At 41.5% G+C, this 15,804-nt stretch overlaps 2 protein-coding genes across 3 annotated transcripts in view; both read left to right on the top strand.

Annotated features, from left to right (window-relative positions):
* Window positions 1-521: 521 nt before the first annotated feature.
* Window positions 522-8,675, top strand: ubap1 (ubiquitin associated protein 1). Of its 2 annotated transcripts, none has more exons than XM_053435816.1 (7): window positions 522-670; window positions 2,855-2,915; window positions 3,069-3,193; window positions 3,603-4,427; window positions 4,956-5,111; window positions 5,692-5,793; window positions 5,960-8,675. In XM_053435816.1, the coding sequence occupies exons 2-7, from the start codon at window positions 2,876-2,878 to the stop codon at window positions 6,098-6,100; spliced, it is 1,389 nt and encodes a 462-aa protein (XP_053291791.1). In that variant the 5' UTR covers window positions 522-670; window positions 2,855-2,875; the 3' UTR covers window positions 6,101-8,675. The 2 variants fall into 2 exon arrangements, with proteins under 2 accessions (XP_053291791.1, XP_053291783.1); XM_053435808.1 differs by lacking the exon at window positions 522-670 and adding an exon at window positions 677-851.
* An 801-nt stretch (window positions 8,676-9,476) lies between these two features.
* The window catches only part of dcaf12 (DDB1 and CUL4 associated factor 12), a gene marked incomplete in the record, with an annotated part of 10,789 nt that continues 4,461 nt past the window's right edge, over window positions 9,477-15,804 (top strand). The window contains 4 exon segments of the mRNA XM_053439207.1: window positions 9,477-9,893; window positions 11,534-11,824; window positions 13,198-13,476; window positions 15,715-15,775. Coding sequence (XP_053295182.1) covers window positions 9,834-9,893; window positions 11,534-11,824; window positions 13,198-13,476; window positions 15,715-15,775 — 691 coding nt within the window.

Genomic DNA, 15,804 nt, shown 5'->3' with positions numbered 1-15,804 from the left:
TATATAGAATCTTGTGCAATATTGTTTGCACAGTTGATAATTGCGCAATCAAAACAAGTTTAATTTCAAGCTGGCTGACCTACTTGAGTTCAGGTTTCTATGATTTGTTCACAGATATCACATTGATTTAATTGGAAATAATACAAACTAAAGGAATTCTACTTCAGGTACTTTAAGAAGGTTATTCATATTTCACATTAATATTGCACTGGATAGTGAGTTAATTTGTGCTTATTCAGAAAGTACAAGTTTGTTTTTGCTGAATGATATTTGAATGAATTTATACCCAACTTGAACCAACTTTCTTTCAAGGTTGGGTATACAACATGATGTTAATCAGTATTTTGGTCAGACCACTGTGAATAGAATAATCACCATCATAACGTGGATCACAGTGTGACAGCAATAAATATTGAAAAGTATGATACAAATTAACACACTTTGCAAACCAAGGTTTTTAGATGAATGAACTGAAGTCTGCACTTTTGTTATTATACGCCTTTGGACGTCACCACATACGTCATCAACACAAGCCTCGATACGCGCTTCACAAAACCCTTCCTGGACCACTCGACAACACAGCTCGAAGCCTCGACGCGGAAGAACACATCACGAGCTGACACCTTCCACTCAGCTGGAAGTGGAGCTGCGATGTTCTGACGTCACCTAGGTGAGTGATGTCAGACAGGAACCAGAGGAAGGGAGCTTGACAAATCAAGATGGCGTCCTACGCCGAAGCAGGAAAGAGGTTTCCAAATAAATAAAACTCATCCGGAGGACAGTGCGACTTGAGCGGCGCTTGGACAGAGACGTCGGTTGTATTTCGACAGAGCAGGACGAGGCAGATACCGGTGAGAGCAGCGTGTGTTTCCACCGGGACTCGGTTTAGTTTCAGGGGCGGTGGCAGCGGAGACAGCGGGTCCGTCCTATCCGGCCCCACGGCGCTTCTGCCAGGCCACGGCCATGGCTAAGCGGGCTAGTGTGGACGGTAGCTTCTCCCATAAAACATTAGCCAGCGGCTGGTGGTGCGTGACGGTCAATGAATCAAAGTCACTGTATGATTTGTCTTAAAACCCGACGTGGACTGCCCAGTCTGTATGTTTGCTGTTAGCACTCTGAGCTAGTATTAACCAAAGATAATAGTCGCTTAGCTTGTTGCTAACTGACGCTATCCCAACTTATGTGGCACTCGCTATGAACATGTCGTTTCACCGTGCGTGTCTTGGTAATGTCACGAGCCACACGTGTCTGCCTGGAGCCTCGAAGTGTTAGCATTTAACGCAAATATCCTGAAAATGTGACGAACTACAGTTAATGGTATTATTTCGCTATCGTAATAAGTTGTAAACAATTTTCCTTCCACCGAGACAGCGAGCTATGACACCACCATGACGAGTTGTTTTGTGTTTTTCATTGGATCATTCATACTAATAGCTCTTGATTGTGCTCTTATAGTTAGTTAAAATAGCTGCGGAGAACCGCAAGGGACGGGCTGTTATATAACGTTATTTCCAAGTACTGTAAGCTACTTTCAATAGGTTGACCACTGAAAGGACATGAGTTAATGCTGAGGAGATCTGACAGAGAGTGAAAGACCCACTCATTGCATGTGACCCGTCTCCACACATGACAGAGACAGAGGAATGAATAGAAGGTGATACGTCTGAGTACTCAGCTCTCATGTCGACGTGTTGACTTGGCTGGTGAGTGTAGTGCATGTCCCCCGCCTGTCGGATGCATATTTCAAGCAAAAGCCAAACTCAGTTGGACCAGAATGAATCTTATAATCATAATTACAGTCATTAAAACCACGTGGTTGTTGGCGTCGTTGTTTATTTTTTACTAAAACACATGATGTTCTAATCGGACTCAAAGTTAGTCCATGACTATGAATATCGCAACAAACAAGGAGCAGTACTGAAGTAGCTCCTGAAAACTCAGTGACAGACTTATCAAGGCCGGGTTTAAACAAAGCATCAAATATTAGGTTTTTAGGCAGAAGTTTTGGTTAATCTGTAACGTGCGTACCTCTGTTCAGTCATTTAAATCCAAAACAGATTGAGTCAATTTCCTTTGAGCAAAAGTTTGATCCCAATAATTCCTGGGAGAGTGGTCTGTCTCTCTTTGGTTTCATAGATGTTTACATTTTTGTTTTCTAATTTAGTGCTATTGTGTGCTGGGTGGGAAGTGAACAATTGTGAATTAGTTTTATGGAAATAACAGGCTATGGACCCATGTGTAATTTGTGAGATTGGATTGTTATTTAATGAAGAGGCACACAAAAGCAATCAACTGCAGGTCTGGGTGTTAATTTTCAAGTGTTAGCAACCCAATCAGTTCTTTGAGTTTTAAGATGTTTTACTTAGAAACCGGGCACTTTCAGTTGTGTAAGTAATCAATGAATGTGGCTCTGCAGCACACAGATCAAAGTTCTTTGTCAGCAGATGTGAAAACAGTGGTGTCTCTGTTTTGATAATGTCAGCCATTGTTGCACAGCATGACCAAATAATGAGATTATGTGAACTGAGATGCAAATAATTGGAATTTGCAAAGCCACTGGGGTAGTTATGTGTTATAATTGGAATAGAAGGAACAGTTTGTACAACTATGTGATATTGTTATTACTCGTGTACTTTGATTAAAACTGTTATCAGTGATCAGTTTCTGAGCTCAATGAGTCACTTAAATCAAGGTTATGAAAATATCCAACCAAACCTAAAGGCTGGTGAAAGTGGGACTAAGATAATCCACTTAATGATGGTTTCAAACTTTTGCACCAAAGTCTCTGTATGGTCAAGTCTATGTCGAAATAGAAAATATTTGCACTTCTAATCTTCATAACATTTGTCCACAGTTCTGTTTTCAGAGACTCTAAATGGCTGCGAGGAAGTCTGGATCAGATGCATACAACAATGGTGAGTACCTTTTTCTGACCCCTCTTAGTTTCACTGTTTGACCACCTTGTTGTTTAGACTTGTAAGTTATGTTTAGCTTCATGATCTTGCCTTTAGTTCCCATGTTTCCCTGTTTCCCTATCTAACACATGAGCACTTTTTTTTTCTACACAGGACCCATCAGCTACCTTGATGAAGTTCCCTTCAAGATTAACGACAAGTTCCGCTGCCCAGCCAAAGTTGGGCTGCCTGTTGGTTTCTGCTTGCCTGACTGTGGCTCTTTGCTGGTGGACACACAGGTAGGATTTTGTACTAGTGTTTGCTGTGGTGTGATGCACTTAAATGCTGACCTACACACAATATGAAACAGATCATTATGGGCTCTCCCCTCCGTCTTGTATATAATTGTATTTGTTTTGAGAAATGGTCGTGCCAGAAAGTCTCCTTGTGCCTGGCTTCCACTAATTCAGATGGAGAGCTTTCATCTAACAAATAGGGAGTAATATGTCTGGAATTAATTTCAGGTGTTTAGTCATATCTCCTGGAAAAGTTGAAGTACTTATTTTAATTTCACTTTTTTTAATGATTTAGCTGTTGAACTGGAGTTGTGTTATCATGTGACTCTTGTATTTATAAGTATTCATCCTTTTCTCTGTTACTCTCTTGTGCCGCCCCCCCTCATGCTTCCTCATATTACGGTCTGAACAGTATGACTTTTCTCTGGAGAGACGTAGCGTGCGCTGGGGGATTGAACTGGCAGAGGCCAGAGCAGCAGAGGCCCGAGCAGAGGAGGCAGCTCACAAGCAGGAGGCAGACAGCAGGGAGTGTTTGGCTAAGGCCCAGGACATTGATGGTGGTGGAGGGAAAAAACCCCGGTCAGCTGCAGATGATCAGGACCTTCTACCACCAGCATTGAACCCCGTCCTGGCGGGGCTGAGCCATAATGCCATCCTCACTCCACTGCCTGCCCCAAGACTTGGCCCCAGAAAAGCCCCGCCTAGTATTCCTCAGCTGCACAGCCTCAACCTAGCAGACTTTGAGCGGGAAGAGGACCCTTTTGACAAGCTGGAGCTCAAAACTTTGGACGATAGGGAGGAGCTCAGGAACATTCTCCAGAGCCAACCCCAACCTCAGCCGCCTCCCTCTGTATCCCCACCAGAGCTTTCCCAGATAGGGTCTGTGTCTCGAGGAAACAGCCCATCTCCTCCAAGCAGCAACACCAGCCTCCCAGCCAAACCAGGCTTCACCCACAAACCCAACGGGTTGGTTGCCTTGCTGGACATGGACAGAGTTGGACATCATGGGAGAGTGGGATTTGAAACAGATGACCGACCCTGTAACATCCGCTCTCTGACTTTTCCCAAGCTCTCTGATTCTGGTGACTCAGAACCAGTGAGGTACAGCCACCTACCTGCACCCATTCCTGCTCACAGACAGAACCTCCCCAACGGAAGCCCTCCGACCATTCCCAAGACCCAAGTTATTGTTGCCCCTGAGCCACCTAGCCACATCAAGACTGGTCCACCTAAACAGGCGAGTAGAAGAGAACATACTGCTTATTTCTACTAATTCTATACCTATAGATTGCTTGTGGTACAACATTTCAGAGTAACATTCTAGATTTGCTTTAGTTTATTGTCACACTGTTTATAGCATAGAGTAGACGTACAAAGATTGATGACATGACCGCATCCCAAAAGTGAAGTCAAAGTTTCTCAATCACCACCTGGTGGCTGGCTGCAGTTTAGGTCCTAAACCCCATCCTCCTCTATCTTAGTGAATGGGAAATGAGCCAAACTAAAAAGTCCAATTTCATTAGAAATACATTTCTAAAGAAACTCGTTCTTATCACACCGATTTTTGTAGTTATTTCATTTTCGAAAAACAGGTTGAAATGTCACAATTTACAGCAGAGACTGACCATTAATAAAAGATAGGTAGTTTTGTAGTGAGAGAGAAGAATCAGTAAAGATTTAAGCAATTAAGAGGGATAGTAAGAAATAATATGAGAAATATCATTGATATATTTACTCTTTTTTTTTTTCTTCTTTTTTTTACTAGACCAACCCAGGGTCATCCGCTGGTCTGCCGTGTGGTGGAGCCTTACTTAGCATGACTCCCAGCGAGCGTCAATGTGTGGAAACCCTTGTAGGCATGGGATACTCCTATGAGGGGGTCCTACGGGCCATGCAGAGACAAGGACAAAACGTGGAGCAGGTGCGATTCCCTCTAACCCCAATGCACAGACATCTGGATTCCTAGCTTACTCGCTCTCTGACATGCCTAACAATTAATGTGTGTTTGCTTCTGTTTGTTTTCAGTGAAACATCAATCCAGTACATCTGTAAATGAAGCCTTAAATTGAAATAAAGTTGTTGCATTACACAGTCTGTTGTCTCAAAGGTTATGGGTGATATGTGCAGCTAATATTTAACAATATAGCTTGTGCAACCATTGTTACGTGATACATTTTTGAAAAGCAGGATATATCGGTTCAACTACAAGCTGAATTTAACCGGATCAACAGAGTTGGTGTGCCAGGTTTAAATTGTACCAACTGCATTTAAATGATTAACCAGTTCCAGGCATCACTTACTAATACAACTTAAGCAACATACTCAATGATAAAACGTTTGCTTGTGTTCACAAAATAAACCTAGAAACCGCACAGCGATCTTTTCGTTGTCTTTTATGTAGTATTTAATTTAGCATTATGAATAAAAGGACAAAAGGAGATGCATAGTAAAGTTATAATAATATATTAATATAATAAACTTGGAATTACTGTTTGTTTAAGGTACTGGATTATCTTATTTTATCTGGACGTCTATGTGATCGGGGCTTTGATGCAAGTCAAGTGGAGGAATGTTTAGAGATGTACCAATGCTCAGAGGAAAAGGTCTGTACACTTTGTTCTTAGGGAACTTTACATCTTTTAAAACATCCATTGTGTGATATTGCCTCATTGCACTGTTCATTATTTACCTAGGACTGTAAGAGTACATGACATACATAGATTATATCATATATATATATATAGTAGTTTTATGTTTTTTTCTTTCCAGACCCTGCAGTTTCTTGAACTAATGTCAAGATTTGGTGAAATGGGATTTGAGCGGGATGCCATCAAAGAGGTGCTGCTGGTCCACAACAATGATCAAGACAAGGCTCTAGAGGACCTGATGGCTCGTGCTGCAGCCAGCTGAGCCGAGCTAACCAGCCCACCGGAGCCCAGCCCAGGGCGTGCTTCCCACCACCACCCGACACAGTCCCCTTCTGCCTATCCCATCACACCATGCCCTGTCCTTGCCTTGGCTGTGGAGGGGACAGCTGGGAAACAGTTGTATTTCGCTCTGTGCTTAAGCGTATTGTGTCTCAGCACTTCTTAAAGACCGTGTGCCTAGATTGGAGGGGGGTCAAAGTGTAACCATTCTTCATGGTGGAGGTTTCCTTTGGTTTTTAAGAAATCCTGGAGATGGGCTCCAGGATTTGGTACTGTTAGATTATTCAAGAACGACCGAGCTTTGATGGAAAAACTGGAAGAAATGGGCTGTGGCGTTTTTGATGCCATTCTGATTTGCGTCCACCAAGTGTTTATTATTCTGCTGGCAAAGCTTCAGGACGGAAAGGGGAGCCGGTGACACTATGTGCACACGGACCGACCAGTCTGAACTCTTGAAGCTCCAAAAGAATTAAGCTGCCATCTTCCACTGCTCAGTGCAGACCTAGTAAATGGTGGAGGTGATGGGGGGGCTCTCGTCAAACCGAACTAACTAACATTAAAAAAAGAAAAGAATGGAAGAGGAAAAAACCCAGGCGGTGACCAGACAGAGATCCGACTCTCTGGAAGTGCCCTCTCTGCTCTGATGCCCTGCAACTAGCTCTGTTCGACTCTATGCTTTCATTCATTCACGTTTTTCTGTTCGTTTGAGCACTTTTTTTCATGTCAGTTCAAAGATTCCATTTCTTTGCTTTAAGGTTTGGGAAACAACATAATTGATCTTTAGTCATTATAACGCAGAATGTAAGAGATACTACTGCCCCAGTGTTGCTCTTTGACCTGCACTGGAATGGCCTGATGAAGGAGTGGGGAGAGATGGTGGGGAAGTTCCTCTGCAGGAGATAAGAAACATCCCATAACCCTCTGGCGCTGAGGTGTTGCATACTGCACACACGTTTCATAATTCTAAACTTATTTAAAACAGTACACTGACACATTCATTTAAGAGTTGGATATGTTGATGTCAACTATGTTAACTTACAAAAGTGATGCTCTTAACTATCACACACTTCTGTTTGTAGACTGGAAAAGAGAGAGTGGTTTAACAAGAAACAAGATGTAAGTGAGGATTGTTCCTGCAGCCTCATCACTGTGCAATAGACATGTTTCTTATTGTGTTACTGTTGTTTGACATTTTCAAGTTATTGTTGGGAGGTCAGGAAATTGGTTTCAAGCATTGCTGGGAATTTGGATGTAACCAGAGAAAGGTTTTGATTTCAGTGTTTTCTATCATTTTTTCTCTGTTATTGGATTTCATGCCACAAAATCTAATCAAACATGACTTCAAATTTGTTGACTGGTCCACCTTGTTTTCTCTTGTTTAAATATGAAATGAGAGTTCAACTTGATTTTAGGTTTGTTAGCATCTCCACTGTCTCCAATGTAAAGTTGAAAGGTCAGTCACCACATGCTAGAAGTGTTTTGACACATGATAAGTGGTCATCATCTATCATTTTTTGTCAACCTAAATATGTTCTAAGAAATGTCAGCTCAGCTGCACCAAGGGCAAAGATGGCAGAAGTTCTCATGATCTTGAGCTCTTTTGGTACTGACGAGAATTGAGAGAGGCTTGGTAACAGATTAAGGGCTTGAAGTTGGAAAATGTCTGAGAAATGTTCCTGAATTCAGACCTGGGCTAGTCACTTGTTATCTGCTCCACAAATGCAAATGTACTATTTTTAATTACAAGTGTATTCTAACAACCCAGGGGTTTGGTACATTTATTTATGTAGAGTTTATTGCCTATTCAGACATCACTCTATTTGTTTGATTGAAAATGTTAGCGACCAAAGGATTGCAGATATACAGTACCACTCCAACCAGAGGGATGACCATGTGCTTTCATTAAATTAAAACAGCTTTGCTTGTTTATCCAAGCATCCTGAAAGTGACACCACAAAACATCCACTAAAAAGTGTGTTAGCACATTTCAATTATATGTATGGTGTCCTGTATGTTGTTGATACCGTAATTGGCAAATAAGTGCTGTCACCAATCACCTCTTTTAATTTACTGTGAAAAAGTAGAGCATGACTCTTACCTCACAGATTATCACATGAGAGGTGTTGTCTTCATACACAACTCAAGGGTCTGTTTTGTTGATCCTATGCAAAACAAGCTGATGTCCAATGGCCTCTCTCGCTCTGACAGCCACAAAAGCTTGGCTGACTTCAGTACAGCAGGTTCTGGAGCTTCTGCATCAATGCCCCCTTCCACCTCTGTTGTGACCTTTCAGTTCTGTGGGGATGAGGTGCAACTAGGTTCTCATTATTTAAGGGTTTTACGTTTGAAGGTTTGTTTATCAGATCCACTTTAAGTCACTGCGTAGTAGAACACTGGGGGCTCTACTTCATCTAATGGACATTGATCTTAATGGTAAAATGAAAGTTGGGTGAAATGAGGGTTTGTTCCCAAGCTACTCAAACAATTGCAAAATGTTCAATTCCCTTTTGGATCAGCTGGAAAATCCATATGATTAAATGTGCACATCTTTTTCAGTGGTGAGACTCAGTTGTTGCTTTTTTAGCTAATTTTTTAAATAGATAAATAAGTATAAAACTTTAAATGTGTTAAATGGAGCTTTTGAGGAAATGCAACTGTCCTGCTCCTCATTTTCTCTCTTCTACAGCACAGGCAGTTTAAATTTTGAGAAGACAGCAAAAATTACAGATGATTGTCCATCCACCTTTTTATAATTGAGAACTCAAAACATCCAACTGTGCAGCCTAGTCAGCAGAAATGACAAAGTATATTTTTAATGGATCACGGTGAGTTCAGATTTCCACATCAGCCATGTTTTGATGCTAGTGCAAATGACGGCCATCTTAAGAAAAAGTCCAGTTTCAGAAGAATTTATGATTAAGATGTGTGATTCCTTCTCTTGACCTTGAAATTACAAAATTGCTTAGGTTGTTACTGGAACTCTTTAATGCTCCCAGTTTAACTGTTATAAACATATGGGGAAACATGACATTCACGGAATAATATAAAAAAATTGAAATAATAATAATCAGCACAACTAGTGAAGAGATTACAATTTTTGTGAGGTTTTATATTTGTTATTATTAGCATTTATACTGCGTTGAATTAGATATACAAATTATAATTAAATGCAAGTGTATATTTTATAATTAAAATATTTATTCATGCAAATTTAAGTCAAATAGTGTTAAATTGTGATTCATTATAGAAAATAATCCACTTGCACTATTACTTCTATCGCTGCAACAAAATAAACAGAGAAATTCGCCCAATCAGCTGACCAATGGCCTGACGCGTTTCACGTGAACGAGCACGCAGGACGCCCGCGCTCCCGTACGACCTTGTTTTTGTTGATGTCTAATTTGAGTGCGGCTGCGCGCTGCTCAATGCTTTCGCCGTTGCTGACGCGAGCTGGCAGTAGAAAGGGGATTGTGAGTCTCTGGGAAACATCTTCTACTGACTCAACCGGATCCGGAGCGACATTGTTCGAGGACGACAGGATCGATCATTTTAGCCAGCGACGAACCCACATATCCCGTATGTGATCGCCCTCACCTCGTCGACGGACGCTGCCAGCGAGGGCCAAGGAACATAAATAGCATATCGCCATTATATGACCCAGTGTCCAGCGTCACTTTTACCCTCCATGTGGGTGAGGGAGCTGTGTGTGTCGGATTATGGCGAGAAAAACAGTTAGCAGGAAAAGGAAGGCAGGAGAGCCCAAGGACCAACAACAGGTAGGCGGAAACCGGTCCGTAATAGCTAGCTAGTCACTAATGCTAGCATGCTAACTAGCACTGGGCTAGCATACTTATACTGTACGTCAGAGGCAGAATATCGATGACGTTTTTGACAGATTGAGTACCCAATTGCACGGCGTAGATGTTTTCAGAGATTAACAGTTGTAAAACACACACAAAATAAACGTTTATTTGATCCTATTTACTCAACAATAGTGTGATTCTATTTTAAAATCGGTGTCCGCTAATGTTAGTTTGGCGTTAGCTAACGGCAGTCCGTTAACAGTTCGACAGCTGACGTTATCCAAAGCGCTAGCTATAGGCTAGCATTCAATACAATAATGATTTGCAGGTAGACAACACTGACAGTGGCTTGTTTGGTTATGTTCATCACATGTTATTCTCAAGCTGCCGTCCAGTATAATGTTACTCATCACTGAGGACTGAATTAGCTTCAAAGCTGCTAAATACCTGGAGTACTACTTAACCTAGCTAGCTCCCGTTAGCGTTAGCTGGAGGAATTATCTATGGGAGACACACCAGTCTACCATAGATAATTGATAGGGGACATTTGCTGAGCTGACAGACATCATTCCCCGTCAGCACGAAGCTCTTGTCTGTTCAGTCGATACTGAGCTCAGCCGCCACACATTTGATCTCTGACAATCACCAGAAACGTGTCGTCACTATTCAGTAGTGTTGTTTTCTCAGTATAATACGATGCGTTACTGCTTTGCATGGCAACGATGTGAGCTCCAGTCTGGGGCCTGTGGGGCCACACACACTCACCAGCAGGAGACGGGAATAGATCAGGCTAGACTGAACAAATCAACGGTGATATTTTACATTGAACGTTTAAAAGAGTGAGGATTTCTTTGAATTTCCTAAACATCTTTATTTTTTCCAGAATTTCATATGTGAGATTAGATGTCTGTGCAGAATGAATGAAGTAAGGAGGGAAGTCATTTATCTGATATCTTGTTTTGATTGTGGCGGTTACATCTTCCCGAATATGAATAACCACATAAAATATGATTGTAGCATTTACACTGACTGATTTTGGTACAATATTAATGTGCAATCTTTACAAACACTAAGCCTGCTGTTGCCTGAGGTTTTATGAAGAGAAAAGCTTGTGTGTGTGTTAAAAGAGATTTTGTTGTCTTCCATTCCAGTGATAACATGTTTAGTATCTTACTGGTGTCTGATGTTAGCTGTAGTCTACACCTTCACTATAGTCACCCCTGACATGTCTGAGGGAGATTTACACATTCAGTCCTATTGTGTGAACACTAGGTCTGTAATGACCCAGTCAGATAAAGCGTCAGTGACAGTGTCCATGACGTGTGTGTTTTTAGCTCTAATACTTCCATCATCTGCTTATTCTGAAAATAGGGACAAAGACAGCTTATAAACAAGTCTACTTTATTTGGTAAATTCCAATAATTAAATCAAATGTAAATCAACTTTTAATTGCCATGGGGCATTGGTTAGCAACGCAATTGTAATCTATCTTCCACATTTTTTTGCTAAAGATATTTAATGATTATCTCAGACATTTTGGACATGACAAGGGTCTTGTGCTTTCCCTGTAGAAAATATCAAGGCTTGAAAGCATTTCCCCTCTTTTTCCTCAGCTGGGTTGGTGTCAGGCGCCACACAAGCGGAGCCGTGTTTCTTGTTCGTCACGTCATGCCCAGCAGTGGTGGTGCAGTCGGCACTCAGTGGTTTGTGCCCTCCGTGGTCGGGAGTTCAGACCTCAGCAGCAGCATGAGTTGCGTTTCCAGCGGAGCCTACGGGGCTTTGCAGCGGGCCGACTCCCAGGCATCCTCAAGGAGAGGGAGTTCTCTCTGGGCCGACTCAACAAGGTGTTTGCTTCACAGTGGCTCAACCACCGGCAGGTGGTGTGTGGGACCAAGTGCAACACGGTAAGATGTCCATACATTTCTAACCTTTATTTATTGGTTAGGCATACCCATACTACATAACAACTTTCATGGCAGACAGGGGCGCGCATGTGTCTCTGTCGCCCTATTTAAATAAGTGTCTAATAAACTCCACAGCGAACCGAAATAAACGCAAACCAAACCCCACAGGACATGCAGCAGGGTACAAGGTAACCGGACATGCAAAGTGCCCCGGTACCGAAGTATCGGTTCTCGTGACATCCCTAGTCTCTGTCATGAAATATTTTGGGAAACCATAAAATGAGGGAGTAAAAATTGAATTCAGCAAAAAGAGGTTAGAGATGGAATGGTATGAACATTTTGTATCAAGATTATAGTGACCACTATTATCATGATTATCATTATTATCGCAGTATTGTTAAATATGCCGCAAATTTCAAAAGTTACTGATAAAATAACTATTGTAATTTCACCAAGTTTTATATTGACATATATTATGAATGAAAAAGATGATATTATTTTGATTATTTATTGAAGGTCAACAACTTTTTATGTTAAACACATGCAATGTGGCGACAGTGGGTGATAGCATTTGTTAGCTATGGTCAGAGATTACTAACAGTTCTCGTGTGACAGCCCCCACCTGCCTGCCGCCACTTCTGTCCTGTTTTTATAGCTCACAACAAATGCAGCGCCTGCATCTTGGAGATTTGCTGACTTTGGTGGATGCTGCAAAGAATCAGCTCACACGTAGAAAATATATTTATAATAACCTACTGAATTCATATTTATGTTCCTGTATAGACAGGGAATTGCTTCTTTTCCAAAGATGAAATTAAAACACAGCGTTTCCTCATAATCTGTGGCGTGTGCGTGTGCTTCTTTGTGTGCGTTTGTGGTTAATCGAAAACCGGTAACCGTACTCATGGTTTGCAGTTTGGACCCCTTGGGTTCCGATCCCCACATATTGCTGATGATGTTGGCCTACAATGGTCGCAAGGCTATATATTCTGTGTGTTTGTATATATATATATATATGTATAAAGCGTACACAAGAGTGGTTTGCCGTTGGGTTCAAATCTTTGGAAGTTGTTAGTGTGATTCACACCCAGTTTAGCAACATTGTGCCTTTGAAAGAGAGTCAGAGATAATTTATTGGACTAAACATTTTCAGATAAAAAACTTGTAGTAGTCAACAGTTTTTCACTTCCCGATTTGCTTTGGCATATTCTTTTGAATAATAAAGTCAGTCTAATAGTTGTCCTCCTCTAATATTCCCAGAAAAGAAATGTGACACACTTATTATCATTTACCTGTTAACATGTTTAAGATCTTTCATTGTGTCTACTCAATACTCAGGCTAAACGTGTGCCTTTCCTGTTTTTTACCGACAGCTTTTTGTAGCAGATGTCCTGACAGGGCAGATAACACGCATTCCCATGCTGAAGGACAGGGAGTGTCATGGTGGTGGCTCAGCAGCTGTGGGTGCGGTGGTGGCGGGGCGGCATTACTACCCCACCGGAGGCTCTCGCTCACGCATGGACCAGCAGGGCTGTGGAATCCATGCTATTGAACTCAACCCCTCGAAAACGCTGCTCGCCACAGGAGGTGACAACCCCAACAGCTTGGCCATCTACCAGCTGCCCACACTGGATCCTGTGTGTGTTGGAGATGTAAGTGGTTTCGATTAGTTTGGCTTTACAGACATCCATTGGCTGGAGCTGCTCTGAGATCAGAGCGATGATGGTTGATTATTGGGATTGCCCAGTGAAAAACAGCATGCCATTTGCAGGACTGCACACATGTTAAGTGGAAGCATCCGATGTTGTGTCCAATTCTGCCTGGTTACCTGGATAAGTAAAAACTTTGACCTCGCTGACTTGACGGGCGAGACAAAGTTTTAATAATAAAGAGAAAGGGCAACAGTGGGGCAAAGATCAACAAATCATAATGAAACTGGTGGGACAAATTAGACTGTGGGATCTACCTTCGTAACAAATGGAACACACTGCAGTTAGGTTTCATGTTTGATGAGTCACTGTTAGTCGGCCATTATTTGTGTAGTTGTTCAGCTGTCCAAGATACGGATACCACAGATAATAATTAAATGAAAGCAGAGCTTGTGTTAAACAAAGAATTCAAGGAAGAGTATTGAATATGAAGATTATTGGTTGATCATTCATGCACCATGGTGGCATCAGCTGTTCGGCATATCCAGCTCAGCACACAACGTTGAACATGATTCAGGGTTCCCACGGTACCTGGAAACCATGGAAAACATGGAATTTATTTTTTCATTTTCCAGGTTTGGAAAAGTCATGGAAACTGTGCAAAAGTGAACACTTACATGGAAATTTAAACAGTTATCCTGGAAAATTGTATTGGATGATGTGTAAAATAGTAATAAAATGAAACTATTGAGCACAGAATTAAGATAAGTTTATAAAAACCCTTTACATGTGAACAGCTCTTACTGTAGATAGAAATGGATGATCCCATGTTGTAGAACATGCTCTTGGCATCCTATCTGGTGTATTGGATGTTGGAATTTGATGAGGCAACCTGGTGATATGGACTTTAAAAGTATAGTAATAATAACCGAGAAACATTACTCGCGAGCTCAATAGAAGGGTCAAATACATGCATTTCCCAGCCAACACGGGAGCCTTGACATCTACAGTGAAACTTCTTATGCAAGTTTATCCTCAAATGTAAGAAGCTGTGTTTTAACTGTGTGGTAAACCTGGGTTTATCAACGTTAGTTAGTAACCTGTGCAATCTTGCTAGCTAGCAAGCTGCAACTTGCTAGCTAGCAGCTTACACTAGAATTGTGACTCACTGACTTTTCCTAAAACCGTGTTATTCACCACATTTAGGGGAGTTTGTTTTGAATTTGGATTCATTAATGATGGTTAGCAAGCACATGCAGTGCAATCTTGCTAGCCAACATTCAGCTTGCTAACTAACTAGCTAGTGTTGGCTAGCTTGCGTTGCTAGCTAACTACCAATACATTTTCACATTAGGCTGTGACATTACTTCTATACTAGTTGACATGACCAGTCTAGTCTTGATCAATTTTGTAACATTCATTCTTATATCTACTTTTAGCTATTTTGTGATTTTTCGTTTTTTCTTTAAAAAATGATACTACTAAATAGGAACATTTGGGGTGAGACATTTTTGAGGTTGCTGTACTGAGGAACCACAGTGGGAACCGCAGCCTTATGTTTTTCCTTTTAGGTTCATTAGTTTGATTTACAAAAGCTTTTACAGAGTAAGGGTAGGCATATTACCTCTTCTACGTAAGACTCATAATCTCAAATGTGTGATGCAATACAGGAAGTGAGTGACAATGACACGCTGTAGATTCAGATGGAGGAAGAGAAGAGGGGAGAAGATGAAAGAGGAGGATACAAGAGTAGAGGATGACAGAGGAAAAGGGAGAAGAGTGGAGAGGAGTTGAGAAGAGTAGGAAGAGAAGACAGGAGCGGACACGAGAGGGGAGGTGTGGAGAGAAGAGGACAGGATGAGATAGGAGAGGGAGTGGAAGAGAGAACAAATATCAATCCCAGTGCTCATGTGTCTCAAAGTTCCCGTTCAATAAATTGTTGTTCATCTACAGATTGTTGCATTATTTCATGCATTGATATATCCAATAAGACATAATCTCTAAGCATTTACAATGTAGACTTGACTGGCACATCTTTTAAATCAAGTTAGTAGTCAGGTGTCCCTAGGGGGTTGTGTTTGTGAGGGGAGGGGGGCGCGGAAAGCTTCAGGGGCCTATAGATCATTACTTAATATGGTACCTGGAAAATCAGGAGGTAGCATGGAATTTTTTTTTCAAGGCAAGCGTGGGAACCCTGTGATTTGTTGTTTTGCTTTTCTCATAGTAACATTTGTTTTTCAGGATGGCCACAATGACTGGATCTTCTCTATAGCATGGATCAGTGACAGCATGGCGGTTTCTGGTGAGTTGTCTTTTGACCTAGGGTGTGTG

This window comes from Pleuronectes platessa, chromosome 2, assembly GCF_947347685.1.
Source record: "Pleuronectes platessa chromosome 2, fPlePla1.1, whole genome shotgun sequence".
Taxonomy (NCBI): Eukaryota; Metazoa; Chordata; class Actinopteri; order Pleuronectiformes; family Pleuronectidae; genus Pleuronectes; species Pleuronectes platessa.
The sequence above is the reverse complement of the archived record's forward strand: the minus strand, read 5'-3'. Positions and strand labels throughout refer to the sequence as shown.